At 38.0% G+C, this 21,630-nt stretch overlaps 1 protein-coding gene and 1 long non-coding RNA gene across 2 annotated transcripts in view; one reads left to right on the top strand and one right to left on the bottom strand.

Moving 5' to 3' along the window:
• The window catches only part of LOC132122528 (rho GTPase-activating protein SYDE1-like), a 21,853-nt gene extending 7,902 nt beyond the window's left edge, over positions 1-13,951 (bottom strand). The window contains exons 1-5 of the mRNA XM_059532901.1: positions 13,742-13,951; positions 4,316-5,089; positions 1,991-2,863; positions 763-992; positions 559-685 (exon numbers count right to left, since the gene is read on the bottom strand). Of these exons, the coding sequence (XP_059388884.1) occupies positions 559-685; positions 763-992; positions 1,991-2,863; positions 4,316-5,089; positions 13,742-13,826 (2,089 nt within the window). The 5' untranslated portion in view covers positions 13,827-13,951. The remainder of the gene's footprint in view (positions 1-558; positions 686-762; positions 993-1,990; positions 2,864-4,315; positions 5,090-13,741) is intronic.
• A 6,906-nt stretch (positions 13,952-20,857) lies between these two features.
• Positions 20,858-21,630, top strand: LOC132121828 (uncharacterized). The gene is made up of 3 exons (XR_009426324.1): positions 20,858-20,991; positions 21,207-21,338; positions 21,412-21,630. It is a non-coding gene; the product is annotated as an uncharacterized LOC132121828 (long non-coding RNA).

Genomic DNA, 21,630 nt, shown 5'->3' with positions numbered 1-21,630 from the left:
AGTTTTATTCATATTTTGAATTTGATTAAAAAAAATTATTTTTGCTGTGCATTTTTTGTCCTTTTATTTGTTTATTTAATTGATTTAGTTTGTTTTAAAATATGCTTATATAGTTTGTGTTAAATTTTATTTTAGTTTGAGTTATTTTAGTATATCACGTTAAACTAGATGAAAATGATTGCCTCGGAAACTAGCTGAAATGAAAATAAGATTAAGCTTTTTATATTTTATAATAATTCAGTTAAATTATTAAAACGTTAGATTATTATTTATTTTTTTATTAACTATAATAACACTTTCCACCACTAAATAATAATAATAATAAAAATAATTTAATACAATTCCAACTTCTCAGAATTCAGTTTTTCTGATAACTACGAGAAAATAAATATCAGAGTTGTGAGATACAAACTCAAAGTTTAAGAAACAAAAGTCAGAACTGTGAGATAAAATGTCAATTTTACTTTTGATTTTTTAAAATTCCATAGCAGAAACCAGCTTCCATAGTAAATATGTGGGTAGATATATCAGATTGTGTGTTATTTGAGGCCGACTGACCGGTGATGACATTAACGTCAGGATAGAGCTCATCGTTTAAGACAACCGCTGCACTGTCCCTCTCAAATGCATCCCTTAATTCCTTCTTCACCGCCGCGGAGCCACAAAGACGATACAATCCCACCACCTACAGAAACACATAGTCTCTCAGTACAGTCATATTTAACACACATCGGGTCTGACAGATCTCTGAGCTCGTCTCACCTTCAGTCCTCTCCTCTCGATCTCAGAAACACACTTCTGAATGATCAGAGGCACTCTGAGCGCAGACGCCTCCTTCTCCACCAGGTGGCGCAGCTCCATCCCAAACACATTAGGAGGAGGCAGGTCACTGAGGCGGGGGAATGGGGTCACGAACTGCTCCAGGAGGGTCAACTTCACGTACAGCAATCCGCGAGGCTCCAGACGGACACACAGCTGCTGACTGCGAGACGCTGCGGGAAAAAGAGACCGAGAGATGAGATAAAGAGATAAGAGCAAAACGCAAGATCAAAGCTAATGCAGGGAATGGCTCGGTGGAATGGCTGTTTAATGGTTGTGCAATGGCATAAATGTGTCAATGCTACAGAATTTATTATATAACATGGTCTTTCCTTGTCAAATTTTGGAATAAGTTTGATTTTGTTTTGTCTTTTGCTTACAAACTGTGATGAAGGCCAAAAAATGTAAATGGATGGATGAATATTTACTGAATAATCCACTCTTTTGTAGAGAAGCATCAAGATGAATTTCACCTGAGATTTGAAGCCACATTAGAAGGGGAAAAATTACTTTATTAATTTATTTTTATACACAGATTGTTATATTTATACAGAGATCGGTGGGTCTATAAGTAAATCTGTTGATTTTAGCCATCTTTGTTGCATTATATGCCAATAGTGACAGTTCAAATATGTGCAAATCCATTTTAAGCATTTTTTTCCCCAATAGTTTCAATGGCTGTAGCTGGAAAAGTATTAACGATATCTTTATAGTCATTTAATATCTTAATATCCAAACTGTTCTTTTTTCAAAACTGTTCATTGTTCTCAGTAAATATTGATCCATGTTGTGAACACATTGGCCAGTCAGCAGTGTTTAAGAATCAGCGCTTAAATGTTAGACGGTTTTAAAATTTTAGTACCGACTGTTACTGAAGTCTGTTCTTTTGACAACACTATTGAAAAGGGCAGGACAGGACTTGGTTTAATCTACCAGCTGATGATTGGATGGAAGCACAGCTGAATGGGGCGGGGATAATGAGGACTAAATGACTGGAGAATTCTGGGATGTGTCACCCAAGAGAAGATTGTGACATCTTGATTAAAAAATGTAGAGGTCAAAACATTTATTTTAAAATAAAACAAATGCATGGATGAATTGTTCACAATAATAGAGTGGGAACTATCGGCTTCACCTTGTGACTTGATTTGCAAATGAGCAGTTCTCTTACCCTTGAAGAGGTGTGGGATAGCCACAGCACCCAGACAGCACACACGGTTACGTGCAGGAGCGGCAGAGCCGTTGTTTCCGCTGCCATTCGTTGGTGTCAAAATGACCAGTTTGAGCAGCCTGGCCCTCTCGAGCTCCAGGTTAAAGGTGTGGTTTAGTGGGAGGCACGCCCCTCGACAGGTGAGCAGGGATGTTCGGGCTCGGGTCACCCCGTCCACTTGAATGGCACAGAAGACTTCTTTTGTAGCGTCATTCCGAGACGATCGTAGCAGCTCATCGATGCCCATCAGATGCACCGTGAGCAGCCCTGAAAGTCTCTGAGCACAGCGAGGCTGATCCGCCAGCGAGTACAAGCGGAACGACTCTGCGTCTGCCACAGCAAGTGATTCCTGTGGTCCACAGTGTGGTGGTGGTGTAGGTGACCCTTTCGATTCCTGACCCAAGCCCTGCTTTGGCAAGAGTTCAGGTGAGTCTCCATCGCTAAGATATCCTCCCTTACTAGCAGAACGCGCTCGAGAGGATCGACGCCTTGGCCTTGCGGGTGCACTGGAGTCCAGGTGGTACTTGCTGATGACGCTGGATGATTCCTTGCATGCATTTGGTGGTGAAGCCTCATCGGATGCTCCCGGTGCACTGCTGGCGTTCCCTTGTCCGTTACGCTGATTACGGGATGAGCGGAGGCTAAGCTTCCGTCTAAGTTCTGGAAGCTTACGCATCTTCATAGAAAGCCGCCGCACTGTTCCTGGAGACTTGATCTTGTCAATTGCACTGCTGCCACTTCCACCCTCTCCTGGGCTTTTCTTTGGCACCCCGGGACTGTCAGAGTTCCCACCACTAGCAGAGCTAATACAGTCCGACTGTAGCACAATCAGATCTGAACCGAAAGAAATCGTTCAAAACACACAATGTTAGAAACAAGCAATTTAACCTTTAAGATGGTCCTGAAACTTTAAGAAGCCCTGACAAGCAAGTAGAAGTTATGCTCTAGTATCTTCAGTCTTTTCTAAAACCTAGTGAGATGCCTTGCTGGTTACCACATATGTAGGCAGAATAATGGACAACAGAAATTGAAACTTGGGAGTGGAAATGGAAGCTTCTAGAGATCCTGAAGACCTTGAGTAGCTGATAAGATGTTTTTAATTAGTGCTGGAGATAAAGTCATCTAGAACAGAGGTTATCAACTCGCTGCAGAGTTTAGCTCCAATCTTGATCAAACTCACCTACCTATAACTTTCTAGCATTCCTGAGGATCTTGATTAGCTTGTTTTTTGTGTGTTTGATTAGGGTTGGCGTTAATCTCTCCAGGAAAGTGGACCTCAAGGGCCAGAGTTGAGAACCCCTGGTCTAGAAGGTAAGCCTCCAGGAGGAGGATTGGACACCCCTCTCATGAACTGATTCGGAACACTCGTCATCAGTGGCGGGCAACTCTGGACCTCAAGATCCACTTTGCTAAACTCTGCAGGACGCTAGCCTTTCAGAAGCAGGTTTGCCCAGCCCTTTCTGTATCAGTGGTTTCCAACTACATTCCAGGAGCCCTCCAACACCGGACATTATGCACTCTCTTTTGTCTGAGACACACATTTTAGGTCTTGGAGTCTCTACTAATGAGCTGATGGCCTGAATACGATGTATTTGATTAAGCAGACATGCAAAATGTGCAGAGTTGTGGGATTCCAGGAAAGTGGTTGGGAACCATTGCTTTACATCAGAGGTGGGCAACTCTGGACCTCAAGATTAACCAGTTAATTTAGTTCTTTGGGTACTAGGAACATACAGACAGGTGAGTTCCATCAGGGCTGGAACTAAACTAACTAAACTTTTAGTTGTCAAGCCCTTCTCTACATCAGTAGTTCCCAACCACATTCTAGGAGAACCCACAACACTACGTATCATTTGGCTCACACACCCACTAATGAGCTGATGACCTAAATCAATTTTTTATTATGTTGAACTTTCTGTGACACATTGCCTAAATTGTGGCCAAAAAGAAGGTTTCCTAGAAGGCAGCATAGTTATAATTATGCCACCCAGTTTTTGGAACAGCCTTCACCTCTCAGGCACCCCTAAATGCTATCTAGGTAGGCAGCTCACTAGGCTTTAGGAAAATAACTTCTAATTACATGTAATGTGGTTAATTCCCATCCTATTTTTGAAATTTGTGAATGACAATCATAGCACAACATTTCATCTTACTAAAAATATTTTTTTTCAAACAGCACTGCTCATTTTAACCTAAGTTTTAAGACTAGTTATGTGAAGTGCAAGTATGCTGGCAAAGCAGCTTGGCTTGTGATAAACTCTTGCATAATGGAAAGCTTGACCATACCCGAAGTATCCGCCCTGATGTTGGCCTCAGTTTGAATCTCTCTCATCTGATGTACGCTGGTGGGACTCAACCCCCCTGATCGTTTCTGGTCTCTTTTCTCTTTTGCCGATTCCCCAGTTTCTCTCCTTCTCCACGGATCTCCATATTTTCCCTGAGCTGCTCCTCTGGTGGCCCTCGAATCGTCCTCTTCAGGAATGGGGTTGTACCAAATGTTTCCATCTCCACCTGGGCGCTGTTGCCACTCTGTGATTCTGGTTGGGAGGACTTCATCTGATGCCTGGGGCTTTCCTGTGGACAGTACCCAGGCCCGACTACTTCTGTCCAGGTGCTGGAGGTAGGCGCCCTGCCCAGAGATCTTTGCTGAGCTGGAAGAGTCACACACATCCAGAAAAGCTGTAGATGCAGGAGTCAACTCCGGCAAACCTGCGTCAATGGAATCGCATGGTGTCCTGGAATATCCAAACTCCAATTCCAGATCTTTCCTCTTAGAACCATCCTCACTCAAAGTCCTTTGGCACCAGGCCTGTTTTGAGACCTCAGCCTTTGCTGAGCACAAATCCCAGTCCTGTTGCCCGTAGACCAGGCTCGTACACAGATCTGTGCTGGCTGGGTCTTTGCTTGTAGAGGGAAGTTTGGCCCAGTTCTGTTTTTTGGAGACAGTGATCTGGGAGCGTCTGGTACACTCCTCCACGATGGAGCTCTCCGTCTCAGCACGTCCTGAGGTGGATGCAGTTGATGAAGAACTTTGGAAGAGGTCCACCTTCTCTGTCACTTCTAAGGCAGAGGAGAGAAACCAGCAATAGTTACCATAGCAGGAGTTTTTGACCTTATTTGGTGTTGAAATATTTGTCTGGATTGGAGTGACTAACTTGAAAAATGGATCCCTTGAGACTTGCAACACTCGGAAATATCAAATACCACAAGTTAAAGTGAAACTGGGGGCTATTAACCTTTACAGGGTTTGATTTCTCCCTAAAACAACATTTCTGAGAAGAGTTTACAGTGATGTATGTGGACAAGCAGTGAAGAAAGAGGACAACTGGAAAGAATTAAAAAAAAGGTCATAAAACAGACTTCAGGAGGAGGGCTGCAGATATTTACCATCTCTTTCTCCCTCCCATCTTGCACATGTGGAAGTTTCTCTAAACTCCCTTCTCCTCTGTTTTCCCCTCTCTCTCTCTCTCTCTTCGTCTGTTCTTTCCCCTCTTTAAATTATGAGCGTGGCTTGTGACACACAGTTAGCCAAATATCTTATCCAATTCCAGAAGACATTAATAACTCCCGTGTACCCTCCAGATCGGCTCTGCGCATTATCTCTTCTGGCTTGCATGACTCTGGAAGTGCTGGATAAAAACATCTCCGTCAAATGCTCTTTAGTTAGCACTGCACATGAGTATGTCAAAACCATTGCTAGTTTACAAGGCCAAGACAACACTCAGCAACCAAATGCTTAAACCGCAAATGCTGCTTAAACACTGCACAAAGCTTTGATGGGAAGTTTGACAGCTAGGACTGCGCAAGTTTAATTTGAGGGTGCAGAGAGAGCCGGATCAGTTTGAAATCAATTGGATTTCCAAACCGCCCGTCTGAATTTCTCAATGTTCATTTGATGCCTACATCAGAGTGTGTTTCAGGAAAGGTTAAAATTCAGCATTTAGACCAAATGTGACTTTCACAGACATTTCGATGTCTGCTGCACTCAGTGCATTCTAAGTGTTCTCTAACAAGTGGCTTTCCTGAAACTCAAGCATTAGAACGTGGACAAAATCAAGGGTTCGTTTTCCAAGGAATACATGAACTGAGACAATGTAAATGTATACCTTGAATGCAATGCAAGTCGCTTTATATAAAAGCATCTACCAAATGTATAAATGGAAATATGAGATATAGTGCAAACTCTGTTTTCAATAAATATCTTGGTTCGCTCTGAAGTATATCACATTACAGAAGCCAAATTGACTTCAAGATGAAAACAGAAAAACACAGACCCCTTTATGCATTCCTGAGCAGGAAGTGTTACACTACCTTAAGTGGGCCAGCAGATGACTTCCTGTTTTGCCAAAGCAGCCAAGAAAAACAGAAGAAGAGAAACAGACAAAAAAAACCTAGAGCTACTTGCTGAGATAAAATGCTAAAATGAACTGAAGGAAGATGCAGAAAAGCCTTTGGCGGAGACCTGTATCCATGTCTTTTATTTATTTTTTTACCAGTTCATGCATTCCCTGAGAATCAAACCTATGCAATTGGTGTTAGTGGCTTTACAGGCTGAGGACAGCATATATTCAAAGAAGTCTGAAAAGCCAAAACAGGGAGCAATTTCAGTGACAAACACACAGCTGTTGGGTCGCTGAGAAGTTTTCAATGAGCAGTCTGTGTAAAGGGTTTTCCTTCACAGCTGGACAGACACACACACACTTAACCCTATTCACTATTCATTACAACAGCCCAGAATACACACGCTCACACAAAGCATGCTCTCATGGGTGGCACGCTGGACTCACCCTTCACCTCTGACGCTCATTCAACAGTCTGTGTGTTTATGAAGTCTTTTCAGGGTTTTAACAGCACATTGATAAACTGGTCTGACTCTATTTAGTTGCGAAATATCCACGTGCACTGGAAAACCTTTACACAGAGCTTCAGTTTAGTCATGCACGGACAGTAGATGATTAATCAGATGAGAGATTTAGCCATTTTTACATGATCAGCATAGCCAATAACATGTTTGCTTAGAGAACTAACAGAAGTGGCCTTACATACCATACATTTGGGATTAGCAAGATTTTTTATGTTGCTAAAAAAGTATCTTTTGCTCGTCAAGGCTGCATTTATTGTTTAAAAATACAGAAAAATACTGTAAAATTGTGAAATATTATTAGAATTCAAAATAACAGTTTTCTATTTTAATATACTTTAATATATAATTTATTCCTGCGATCAAAGCTGAATTTTCAGCTTTCCATTGATTCAAAATATGTTGAAAAGAGTTTTGCTGCTTGTTATTGTTTTTTGGAATCTGTGATCATTTCTTTTTCAAGATTCTTTGATTAATAAAAAGTTAAAAAGAACCCCATTTATTCTAAATAGTAATCTCTTGTAACCAATAGGGTCAGTGCTTTTTTTATCTTTCTAAAACTTGTTTAATGTTTAATGATAAATCGATAAAAAAGTGATAGTGAAGACTTGCATTTTTAGAAAAGATTTCTTCTTTAGAAATCTTACTGATCAACTTTTGAAACTGAACAGTATCAGAAATGACAAATTTCAGCTTTAAAGAACTGAATGTTAGAGTCAAAGTAGTCGAAGCCCAGATGTGTATCGAAAAACGAATCCATGAAAGATTACTGAAAGATAAAAACTTTGGCTTTATTAATCAAACTGACAGGGCTTCGTGCATGTTTGTTTGCTCCTGAGTTTATTTACCATGTTTGACAGTGTGAAATAATTAGTGGCGATGTTTGCAGAGAATATTCATGGCGTAACGGTTAAAGAGTTTTTCCCAGAAGGCCGATCCCTGCCCCCTTCAGCCGCCCACATCTCTGCAGCATAATTTGAGACATCCTGTCGCTGTACTGCTCTCATCTGCCCCGAAAACACAAGCCAAACTATTAATAATCACATCAGAAGAGACCCAAAACATGGAAGATGAACAGAGGAATTAAGAAACTGCTATTTCAGCTAATAGAGCAGCAAAAATAAAGGCAAAACAAATATGCATGATCTTTAAAACTAAGTTATTGTTTTGTCCTCATCTAAAAGAAATGTAAGAGTGAAACCAGGCCCAATCCAGAGGGACACACAATTTGGAAAAGCCTGGTTCTCTTCAGATCCCCCATGAAGATGTTTCCTCTGAGAGATCGAGCATCAGATCGTTAGATAGAGAGCAAACTGGCTTCTAAACATCTGTGCTCAATGTTCTCTGTAATTCTGAATAAAATCTCTTTCTGATGGTCAGAACTGAGCAGTGCACAAACTATAAAGATTGCATGCTACTGTAACTAAAACAGACATAAATGATGTAGATATTTAGCGCAGATGTGCAAAAACTCAGATTGTTTATTATCTAGAGCATGCTCTAAACATCGTGCATTATTATTCATTTTTTGTATGATAATTTAAAAGACATAAAAGCATAATTTGTGTCATCTGAGGGCCTTGAAGTGAACTTGAACAATCCGTACTGTTCTAGGATGAGCTTCTTATCTCAATGATTAATCAGCGCTGCTTATTCAGTTGTACACAGAAAAACAATGGACATCTTATACTGAAGCATCGTCCATTCTCTGATGCTGGGAATACTGTTTTCCACACATATTTGATTCTGCACCGAATGTTTTCTTTCTGTGCGGGAGCAACATCAAACTGCAATGCTCTGTTTTTTAGTTTGGAAGCAGCTCTGTTTAAAGCAGGATTATTGAATTAAACATCGGCCGAGAACAGCATTATCAGTTTATTAGTATGCTGACAGCTGCATTTCTGCTTGCATATTTTCACAGAGGGCCCTCAAACCACACTCTACTTCTGTTTGGACACAGGCCCATAAGATCTGCTTTCCCATACGACCAAAAAAAAGTGTTCTTTTAACAAACTGTAAACACGCTGTAAACAAAATAGTTAAAATAGTTTAGAAGAAAAAATAAACTGATAAATAACTACCTGGATGAATTCATAAAAATACTAAAAATGTCATACTTTTTGAAAATTAGCCAATGTTTATTTATTTTTATATAAAAAAACCTAAAAAAATAAATAAATATATACAATATATTTTTGATGCACAGACAATATTTTGAAATACATTTGAAATAAACTTAGTAAATACAAGAAAATAAATAACTAACTTGATATATAAATACATTACTGTAATAGGTAATATTAATATATTTTGTTTTTTAAAAAATAAATACATATTTTTAATTTATATATAACATTTTAAAATACATTTTATAAAACAATTGTAAATACTGTTTTTTAAATATATATGTGTGTGTGTGTGTGTGTGTGTGTGTGTGCGTGCGTGTGTGTGAGTGTGTGTGTGTGTGTGTGTGTGTGTGTGAGAGAGTGTGTGTGTGTGTGTGTGTGTGTGTGTGTGTGAGAGTGTGTGTGTGTGTGTGTGTGTGTGTGTGTGTGTGTGTGTGTGAGTGTGTGTGTGTGTGTGTGTGTGTGTGTGTGTGTGTGTGAGAGTGTGTGTGTGTGTGTGTGTGTGTGTGTGTGCGAGTGAGAGTGTGTGTGTGCGAGTGTGTGAGAGTGTGTGTGTGTGTGTGTGTGTGTGTGCGAGTGAGAGTGTGTGTGTGTGTGTGTGAGAGTGCGTGTGAGAGTGCGTGTGTGTGTGCGTGTGTGTGTGCGAGTGTGCGTGCGTGTATGCGTGTGCGCGTGCGTGCGTGCGTGTGTGTGTGAGTGCGTGCGTGCGTGCGTGCGTAATATATACTATAATGCGACTGTACTTTATTGCAAGGACAGACAGTTTTAATGCTCTTCTCTGATCAAGCTGTGAATTGCTGCTTTCAGGAAAAGCCTCAGGAAAAGGAAGTCGTTAAAAAAGGATTTAAAAACATAAATATTTTTCCGCAGAAAACCACACAAGCAAACCTGAAGGAAGCCATGTTGAAGTTACACAGGAGATGCTGACAAAACTGATCTAATTTACACCGCCGGAAATGGTTTACGTTCAAACACTGGCTAGATCTCCAACACAGCGCTTCCAGAGATCAGATGTGCTGAGTTTAATCATCTGTCAGTGCTGTTTACTCTCAAGCATCACTATTACTGCTGCCCATAGATGTTAGTAGCTTGTATTGGACCAGATAACAAATCACATTATCTGTAAATATCAGAAACTATTTTCAATAAGTGAATAACTGAGTTACAATGAGGTTTTCCGGGCTGGAGTTTGCACTTAAACTCTCTGTATAAACAGTCCAGACCCTGAAGCATTAGACGGCCACTCGAGAGAGAAATTATGAAGCAAAAAGACATATGTTTACATTCTAATGTGGAGCAGCGAGAACATGCTGTACTTTCTGTTGAAGGTTCCTCGTGATGTCAGAGGAACTCAAAGTGAGCAGAAATGAGAAAGAGGCGATAAACAGCCTCAGATAAGGACTCGCTGGTTTCTCAAAAAGCATCATATGTTATTGTTAACTCAAATTAATTACAGTCATTTATACTGTACGTTTATAACACTAACATCAAAAATGCAACACAATAAGGTCTGATTAGTGTATGTTAGTTAATGCATTCATTCTTATAATGGTTGATTGATGGCAAAAGGAGGTAAGCAGCATCTGATATTTTATATTTTAACAGTTTTATTCAAATGTTACACTAATTAAGTTATATAGGGAAGAGAACATGCTTTTCGAGAGTCTTGTGTGCACGTTTAGAAAGTTAGTTAGCCATATTGCAACTAGCGAGCTTTATTTTGGACTAGTAGTAAAGTTACCCTTATGAAAAATAGCCATGGTTTTACTATCAAAAGAAAAAAAAACACATGGTCGATATAGTTAAATCATGGTATCCACAGATTACCTAACCATAATTTAACCATGGTGTTGCTGTTTATATTAAAACTGTGGTTATACAAATGGTAACTTACGTTAATCATTATACTACAAAAAAAAAACATGTTACTACACTTTTACTACAATAAAACCATGGTCATACTTACCTCCTTTTGCCATCAATCAATCATTATATACCACTTCCTGTGAACGGTGTGCATGTGACGTCACATGGGGCGGGGCAACGCGATACTCCACCTGAGTCCGTTTCATCTGATGCCTAGCGTTTATTGTATGAGACCTGACACCTGACGTCGTTTTTCCTGAGACCTGAAGCTTTTCAGTCTGAGGCGCGACGCCGTTTTGTCCGATGACTGAAGCCTTTTAGTCTGAGGCATGACGCCTTTTCATGTAATGACTGAGGTCTGAGGATGTCCTAAAATGTACACCGTATAATGCAGGAGTCATATGATCTACTGCAAGAAAGAAATAAAGCAATATTTTTTATCTTGTTTCAGTCACTTACTCAATGAGTCAAAGAACAAGGAAAACAGATCACAGAGTTTTCTGTTTTGGACTCTCATGTGGTTCACAGATGCACAGTGAAAAAAAAGGCTCTGTTGACCCTCACTGATCAACACACACACACACACACACACACTCCTCTGGGAAGCAGTGATATGGCTCTCAACAGCCGTGGAGCTGCAGCTGGGATCATTATTCCCAAGCGTCGAGTTCACATTCCTTCTTTCTCTCCTGGACTCTGATTCTCACATACTTTCAGCTTCAGCTTTTGCCCTCGTTCCTAATGTATCTGAGATGGGCAGAATATGCAGCATAACTTCTTCTGGACAAATTCTAAGGCAGCATCAAATGTGGACAAAGCAATCCCAGAATGCACTGCAACATTCATGCAACTAGCAGTCAAAAGTTTAAGTTTATGTCTATGTAGTCAGTAATGTGTGGCACTAGACACACTCTTGTTCTCGGCCTCTTATCAATATTTCTCGTTCTCATTCCTCACATAGTGCCACAATGACTACATGATGACACACACACACACACACACACACACTCACCAAAGCTCTAACTAACACAAGCCTGCCAGCAAACTACTTTCCCTATTTTAGACATAAACCAGCAAGAGAAAGAGAAAGAGAGACAGAAACAGGAAGACAAAACCATTAAAAGCTATCAAACTTCATTTCTGCTTTTTATGTGTTTCGAGTCTTTACAGATATAATGCATCCAAAAATGTAACATTCTCTCATCATTTAACAAACACTTTGACCTTTTCTCTTCAGAGAAACACTAACATGCTTAGCAGAATGTTGATGCTGCTCTTTCCAAAGTATACATGGCTATAAATTCTCAGGATTGTCATGCAAACAATAACACACTACATAAACATGGTACTAATTACAGTACTGTGTTACCATCACTGTACTACGGTATCGCAGTAAAGACCGGTCTGTGAGAGCACATTAAATAAAACGAGAGCGGTGTAAATAAAACCAGACTAAACCAACACACAGTCACTTCGAGTTTGAATGTGATGTTTGTTAGAGTCTACAAATTAATACACGAGAGATTTGTGTTATTCATGAGGGTATAGAAATCGACTGTGTGTTATTAACCCTATGAAACCTGCTGTGTCATATTTCACATAAACATGACTTTGCAGCACAGAAGCAGTCATCAGTAGCACAGGTATCTTTGTAGCAATAAACAACAATACATTGTATGGGTCACAATTATACATTTTCTTTTATGCCAAAAATCATTAGGATATTAAGTAAAGATTTTGTACATTTCCTACTGTAAATATATCGAAACTTAATTTTTGATTAGTAATATGCATTGCTAAGAATTTCAAAAAATGATATTTTTTAGACTATATATGTAAGGCTTTAAAGGGTTAATTACATGTCTCAGTGATGCTGTGTGTGTAACACAGAATGTGAACGATGTTTGATGATGACGCAGAGCTGCTGTCCTCTCGAATGAACACATTATGTAACTGACTCACAATGGTTTTCTCAAGATCCAGCAGCGTTTGTCACCCGCTGTCAGCCGTTCCGTCAAAATAACCTCATCACGCGAGAAAGAAGCATTAAAGCCTCCTTATACTAAAGCACAGAGCTCTCTGTGTGACATATACAACATGAGCATTTCTACAAAATAAACGAATCTATTAAACTAGAAACTTGGACACACTGACTCATGATTTAAAAAAATGTCTGATGTAAAGGCAAAAAAAGAGAGAGATTTGAAGACAAATATAAATATACACAACTATTTTGGCCTAAAAATAGCATCTCTAGAAAACTAAAATATAATTTTTATTTTTTGGTTTTTACAATTGGAGCAAATAGTGAAGTATTATAATGAAAAATATATAGCCCATACATTTATAAATAGATAAATTGAATCATATAGTGAAAGAGAAACATTGTCACCATCTGCTACAATTAACTATATATATATATATATATATATATATTTGCTAAAATAATATTTCCTCAGTTTGTAAAATCAGCTTCATAAGTTGATGATGAATGTCCAGAGCAGTAACGGTATTATTTCATTTTTGTATTATTATTCATTGTATTATTTATGTAACATAAATCTATCAGTTTTGTAACTTTTTACGACATTGCAATTATTCTAACATTTCGAAAAACAATCGTCGAACTTCTGACTGGTAGAAATTAGTAAAAAGTAGCTTATATAATAACAGCCTAAATATATAGAAAGTTTTTTGTTTTTTAAACTAAAACTTATTTAAAAGTAACATATCTACAGCATTTCTGTCACCACTACAGCTCTCTAGCTGTTTTTCAGCATTTTAGAACAATATATTTTCGTTTTTAAGCATCTTCTGCAAAACTCCAGCTGTCCTGTAATAAAGCTCTGGGGGTCTCACCGGTAAGTTTGGGGTCCGTCTTGCGGCGGAATCGCTCTTTTGCCCGGAGTCTGGAGAAGGTTCGTTTGAGCAGCGGCTCGGCCATCACTGAAGCTCCTCAGAGCCGCTCATTCGACTCACGATCTCCGCCGAAACTCACGGAAAAGCGCGGAGACCGAGCTGAAGAACGGACTGCTGATGGCTCGTTCTTCATTTCAAACGAATCTTTCATGTGACTCGCGAAGAACGAGTCGTCTCGGAATGTGATTCGTTCAGTCGCGCATGCGCAGAATTCTATAGGTTCTGTCCTGGAATTCGTGGTTCACATGTTTCAGTCAATATATGAGCCAGAAAGATAATTGATTAGTTCACGATTCTTTGGATTTTTCGAGTCGTTAATTCATCACGTGACAGACCAAAGAGACTTATTAATAAAAATAATAATAATAATAACAACCAACTCTTTATGACCTTTGTTACAACATTCACCGTCATGACAGAAATTCACTCTGTAAGAAGTAAAAAGCTACAAATTGAGACCAGAAACGCAATAACTGTAAGAGAAAATAATAATTATAATAGTAATGCTAATGATGATGATAATAATAATGACTATGCACCCATTTGAACGATAGGTTAAAGCCTTTTATACAGTCTTTTTTATTTATTAAACAATGCAAACATTAAAACATTAAGGCATTTTTTAATTTTATTAAAAAAAAAAATATATATATATATATATATATATATATATATATATATATATATATATATATATATATATATATATATATATATATATATATATATATATATATATATATATATAGGCTACACACAGATTTGTTGTCAGGATAACTTCTTTTACACAATCTGTGGTTAGAGCTTATGTGAGCTAATCATAGACTGAAGTCCTAGGTAAAAATGAATTAATTTTTTCTGTTTATTATAGCATTATAGTTTTGTATTGTTTGTATTGTGATCAACGTTTGGGTAAGTATTAGTAGACATGTTAGGGAAGTAACACGTAACATTTTAATTATATTTTGATAAAAATGAACAAAAAGACTCGAAAAAAGACTCGTTCATTTTGCTGAACCGAGACTCAAAGGTCCGAGTCGGTAAAATGATCCGAACTTCCCATCACTAGAACGGAGTCGTGATGCAGCCAAACACAGGAAACACATTCAACACATTCCACTGCTGAGACGCGCGCATCGATGCATCATGGGAAATGTAGTTCACAGTCTACTGTCAGTATATACGGAGTAGGCTATACATCATAAATATGTTTATAAGTATTTATTATGTCTATGTATACGGACAGACTGACAGATGATTACTCAGAAAATAAAAATACTGTAATTTGGCTTCCATTTCTAGAACATATGTAAGCCCGTTTCCTACACTGAATTAAAAAAAAAGGTAGGCTGATAGCGACACAGTTGTGAGATGTAAACTTGAAATTCTTAGAACATATCGTTATCTTTTGGGTGAAGAATAAAGTTAGAAGACTGTAAGAAATGTTTTTTTTTTAGGCTAATCTTTTAATAAATAATCAAAGTTGGCATTTCTACATTTTAAAACAATGTTCCCACAACGTTTTTATTACTTAAATTTGTTACCTGGGCTGATAGATAGATAGATAGATAGATAGATAGATAGATAGATAGATAGATAGATAGATAGATAGATAGATAGATAGATAGATAGATAGATAGATCTAAAACTAAAAAAAAAGCTAAAACAAATTAATCATTAAGATGTTTTTTTAACTAAAATACAAGTCCATAATCTATAATAACTCTTCCTCCAGTGAAAAAGTGAATCTCCTGTTGTCTTTCACATCAACCCAACCCTTGCATGTTTGTGCATGACACATATGTCATATGACATAATTTATGTCACTACTGAAGACACTGCCTTAAACCTGGATTCTCCTGGATTAATGTGTCACCTGAAGTCAAATTTAGTTTAAGATGGTCAAACAAACACACAAAACAGAGGTGAAATCCACACACACTGACAACATCATTAGACATTCACATTAGGAGGATTTTAAAGTCAACAGGACCTTGTTTACTATTTATTTGTCTCCAATTTTATTCAGAATATCACATTCCGGAGATGATTTGGGTTTCATGTTGACTTTAAAGCATTTGAAGCATGCAGACGGACACTCATGAAGAGGTAAACGTGTGATTTGGGTTTAATCTCTTTCTGTTTGTTTGTGCGTCTGAGTTTCAGCAAACGCTCTGCATATCCCTGTTATCACAGACCTCCACAGGAGCCACAGTGAATCATATTAGTGTATTCACACAGACCAGCAGCAAAAATAATATCATCTATTTATATACATGTATATGTTATATTGAGAGAGATTGATAAATATTTGAACTTTGCTTCTATAGATTATGTACAGCGGAGAGTACACATGTTAATACTCACACCAGAGTATTATTGATAACATATTCATTCATATTAATCAGACGTGTAACAATCAGCGGTTCGGTAACAATCATTAAAGGGTTCCCAAAGTCACGGAAAACCTGGGAATTTTAACCCTCGAATGCATGTTGTGTCCACTAGAAGAGATATTTTAATTATTTAGCGTGGGATAGATGATGACCTTTGACCTTCACTACATAATTCCTATTATATGGCATTGTGTTTTTTTAATTTATGATGCACAATAAATCTATGAGATCTGCTGCTATGTTTTATTGCAGTGGTCAGATGTGTAAAATACTCTTATAATACATACTTTAAAAATATAATATCATATCTGTGGACGTGGAATGGTGATGTTGTTTAGAAACATTTGTGAATATATATATATATATATATATATTGATTCACTAGTTAATGCATCAAAGAGTTAAAGTGTGATTGACAGGTCTGGAAAAGTTCATTGAAATTATTCCTAAAATTTTAAAGGGTTAGTTCACCCAATAATCAAAATTACGTGATTAATAACTCGCCCTCATGTCGTTCCAAACCCGTGAGACCTCCGTTTATCTTCTGAACACAGTTTAAGATATTTTAGATTTAGTCCGGGAGCTCTCAGTCCCTCCATTGAAGCTGTGTGTACGGTCTACTGTCCATGTCCAGAAAGGTAAGAAAAACATCATCAAAGTAGTCCATGTGACATCAGAGGGTCAGTTAGAATATTTTGAAACATCGAAAATACATTTTGGTCCAAAAATATGTCTGTATGTCTAAAATACTTTCATGCTCCGCTGTATTTTCAGCATCATTCCTCCAGTCTTCAGTGTCACATGATCTTCAGAAATCAGAATAATATGATGATTCACTGCTCAAGAAACATTTCTGATTATTATCAGTGTTGAACACAGTTGTGCTGCTCAATATTTCTGTGGAAATTGTGATGCATTTTATTTTTTAGGATTCTCAGCTGAATAAAGTTCAAAAGAAAAGCATTTATTTGAAATAGAAAACTACTGTAACAATATACATGTCTTTACTGTCACTATTCATCAATTTAATGCATCCTTGATGAAAAAACTTTAAAACTTTTGAAATGTAGTGTAAGTTTTGAAGCATTTGGCACAGTTTTAAGCAGATGCATTTAACAGTCCATCTTAAAACCTCCAGTGCCTGAACATTTTAGAAATGAATTCATCAGGTGATGTGTGTAATGTGGTTGACAAAGAAGTTTGGGGATCACTGCTTAACAGCTCGACAGTCATGATCCCAGAAGAATAAAACATGGTCATGAGGATGTCAGATCATACTGACACAGGAACCCACATAGCAAACAGACTTGGCCTCAAGCTGGCAGCAGGGGTAATGACGGCGGGGATCCAGCAAACAACATGAGGGCCGATTGTTGGTGGGAGGAGTGTGGCCCAGATTAGTCCAGACATATGTGGCCCAAATCAGGCTAAGATCCGGCAGCATATTATGTGACCCATGATAAACAAGATAAAGACCATAGTGCATGATAATGGTTAAATGATCACATACATTTTAATGAAGTGTAGTATTGTTAAAATGTAGTCTTTGAAATGGCAAGTCAAACCAGAATGAAACATTATCATTTCAAAATTAAGCAAATCAGTCAAGTGCTTAATTATCTACAACTTAAGATATGGTTGACTAAATATGATAAAAACTAGCAAAGACATTTAACACAGAACTAAGACTAAAACTAAAGCTAAAACTAAGACTTTTCCTATTTGGCGCCTAAACTCTGGAATAACCTACCTAACATTGTTCGGGAGGCAGACACACTCTTGCAGTTTAAATCTAGATTAAAGACCCATCTCTTTAACCTGGCATACACATAACATACTAATATGCTTTTAATATACAAATCCGTTTAAGGATTTTTAGGCTGCATTAATTAGGTAAACCGGAACCGGAAACACTTCCCATAACACCCGATGTACTTGCTACATCATTAGAAGAATGGCATCTACGCTAATATTAGTCTGTTTCTCTCTTGTTCCGAGGTCACCGTAGCCACCAGATCCAGTCTGTGTCCAGATCAGAGGGTCACTGCAGTCACCCGGATCCAGTACGTATCCAGACCAGATGGTGGATCAGCACCTAGAAAGGACCTCTACATCCCTGAAAGACAGCGGAGACCAGGACAACTAGAGCCCCAGATACAGATCCCCTGTAAAGACCTTGTCTCAGAGGAGCACCAGGACAAGACCACAGGAAACAGATGATTCTTCTGCACAATCTGACTTTGCTGCAGTCTGGAATTGAACTACTGGTTTCGTCTGGTCAGAGGAGAACTGGCCCCCAACTGAGCCTGGTTTCTCCCAAGGTTTTTTTCTCCATTCTGTCACCGATGGAGTTTCGGTTCCTTGCCGCTGTCGCCTCTGGCTTGCTTAGTTGGGGACACTTCATCTACAGCGATATCGTTGACTTGATTGTAAATAAATGCACAGACACTATTTAACTGAACAGAGATGACATCACTGAATTCAATGATGAACTGCCTTTAACTATCATTTTGCATTATTGACACTGTTTTCCTAATGAATGTTGTTCAGTTGCTTTGACGCAATGTATTTTGTTTAAAGCGCTATATAAATAAAGGTGACTTGACTTGACTTTTTACAGTAGGCAAAGTGCAAGTAGCTCTAGATGCTATTTACAGAAAAAACTGTACAGTGAAAATCGTGATATATTCTATTTAGCATGTAAAAGAAGCAGTTCTTTGCAACAGGCTAAGTGTAAATAATAATTAGATGCTAGTTATACTTTATACAGGCAGATACATTTGCACCTCAGTAACAGGATGCAATAATAACAGATTGTAAATGATTATATTTATTACAATTATTAATAGTTGTATCATTATTAAACACTCGTTAGGCACTTTACTTCCATTTTTAGAACATTTTGTTTGAACTAAAATGAACATTTTGAACATTTTTATTGAAAATAAATTCTAATGTGACATGTGATGGGAAAAGCGAGAAGAACGAGCTCGGCAAAAGCCGGACTCGAACCCAATCAATCGCGTTACAAGCTAGTTTTCCGTGCCCAAAACATTACTGCCTACACCATTGAAGCCATTATTCACATGTCGTATTTAACCTTATGTGTGGATGGAGGGCGGAGCTACAGTAGATTTGCACTTAGTAATAGACACTCAGAATAATCTTGTTTTCCATTTGCATTAAGATTATTTTTATTACCACACTGGCATATAATTTTACTTAAGTAAAATGCACTTAATTTAGACCCCACAAGACTAGACAAGACTAAGTATCTCATATCATTTTCTTATATAGAAAATCAATCTTTATTTTATTATTAATTTTTTTATATATATATTTGTACTTGGGGAGGAGAAAAAAAACACTTAGTAAGAAGCGCATTTGTCCAGCGTGCATCAATGAAGTGTTTAAAAAGGGAGAGGAAAGCGAAAAAAAACTCTGGGTTTACCGAAGAAAACCTGCTCCTGACCAGGTTAGGTCCATAGTGTGAGTTACCATGGTAACTGACTCTGAGTATAAGTTAGCTCTCTTTCAGAAACAGGCTTGACTTACCCTGCTTTCTCAGGTTTGACAAACCTTCCATTCTGAAACAAAGTTTCCCTCATTTCAGGGTTAACATACTCAGAGTTTTCACTTAACCTCCTTTGTGAAACGGGCCCCTGCAGTATTGATTTTGGCAGCCATTTTTCAGTATATTTTAGTTTTCATATTTAGTCAACTTTGTCCTGTTTTTGTTTAGTCGAGGTTTAGCCAGATTTTAGTCAATGAAATCTCAGTCACATTTCCGTCATGCTTTATGGTTAAACTGATAAAAAATATTTTTGCTCAGAAATATAATCATAATGTTTGTTGTCATTTGAGAAATTTTCTTATGAATTGCACTTTCCAGTAAGCACAAATCAATACAATGTGGACTCACTTCTATTGATTAACTTCTTCAGCTTTGAGGCAGATGGAGCGACTCAAAACAAACCCTGACACAAACACACAATACACTCACCTTTAATACAGATATAAGCATTTATACGCATGCAGAGGTGGAAACAGATGCAATATATAGTGTAAAGATTTCAAAGAAATGTACACTACCGGTCAAAAGTTTGGGATCATTAAGACTTGAAATGTTTTTAAAGAAGTCTCTTCTGCTCATCAAGGCTGCATTTATTCAATCAAAAATACAAGAAATAACATTAATATGGCAAAATGTTCTAAAAATATAAAATAATGGTTTCTATTTTTAATATCCTTTAAAATGTAATGTATTTCTTTGAGGCAAAGCTGAATTTCCATCAGCATTACTCCAGTATAAAGTGAACAAATATTTTTTTGGAAACTGCGGATAAAACCGGAAGTAGGCGGAGCTTCATTCCAAACTTCGTACAGTTATACCTAATAAGACAGTTCTCTTTTTTCATAGTTATCACCGAACAAATATGCCATTTAACTAAAGTAATATTTTTTATTATTATTATTATTATAACATTTAAATATCCTCTAACATTCAGAGCGTTGTGTTATTTAAAGGGGAAGTTCACACGTTAATGAGTATCAAAGGGATAAGTAGCTGCATTATGATCACATTTATGCCACTGCTCAGTCTTTTATAATTTTTTGGGGGGCAACAAAGGGGTTTTTATTATTTATTTTATTTTACACTTTTTCCAGTAGAGATCGTTGTGAGATTTCAGGCCGGGAGGATGGCCGCTTGAGTGTATTTCTCATTGACCACTGTTTTATCGTGTTTGTTTGGATACTTGAGTATAACTCATGCTATTCAAAGACGAACCACAGGTGGGAAGATTTATTGATATTTATTACACCGCCTGAAGAAATGCAAAAATTAGTGACTCTGTCTTTGAAGGTAGTTTAACGGTTTATGAATGAGTGGATTTAAAAGCACTTGATTTGAAGCAGACAAATCAGTAAAATTTGGAGTGTGAAATTCTTGAATTACAAATGCTGAAACTGTAGTCCCCCCTCCAACTCCCCATCATCTTCTTCTCTAGTGGATGGTTACTGTCCGGCAAAGCTGACGGTTGTGCCATCCCATCGAGGATGTACTTCTGATGAAGACTGCCCTGGAGGACACAAATGCTGTAGATTTGACTGTGGTCCTGTTTGTGTGCTGCCTGTTTTCAGTGAGTTTCCGTTAATGGACTCTTAGGGTCCAAAAAAACCCCACAAACTAAAGCTGACTATCTGTTCACACAGAGAAGCCAGGGCAATGTCCCATACCGGAGATGATTCCACTGTGTGCTGAAAGCTGTTTCATGATGGCCAGTGTCCTGCCACACAGAAATGTTGCCCAACCACTGGTGGCTTTACATGCAGTGAACCACGTGGTCAGGGAAGCGGTCGGGCAAGTTGTCAAGGAAGGGGCCAGGCAAGCGGCATTGGCCAGGGCAGCGTCAAGGGAGGCGGCATTGGCCA

This window comes from Carassius carassius, chromosome 40 (genome assembly GCF_963082965.1).
Source record: "Carassius carassius chromosome 40, fCarCar2.1, whole genome shotgun sequence".
Classification (NCBI taxonomy): Eukaryota; Metazoa; Chordata; class Actinopteri; order Cypriniformes; family Cyprinidae; genus Carassius; species Carassius carassius.
This window is presented reverse-complemented; position numbering and strand designations above follow the sequence as displayed.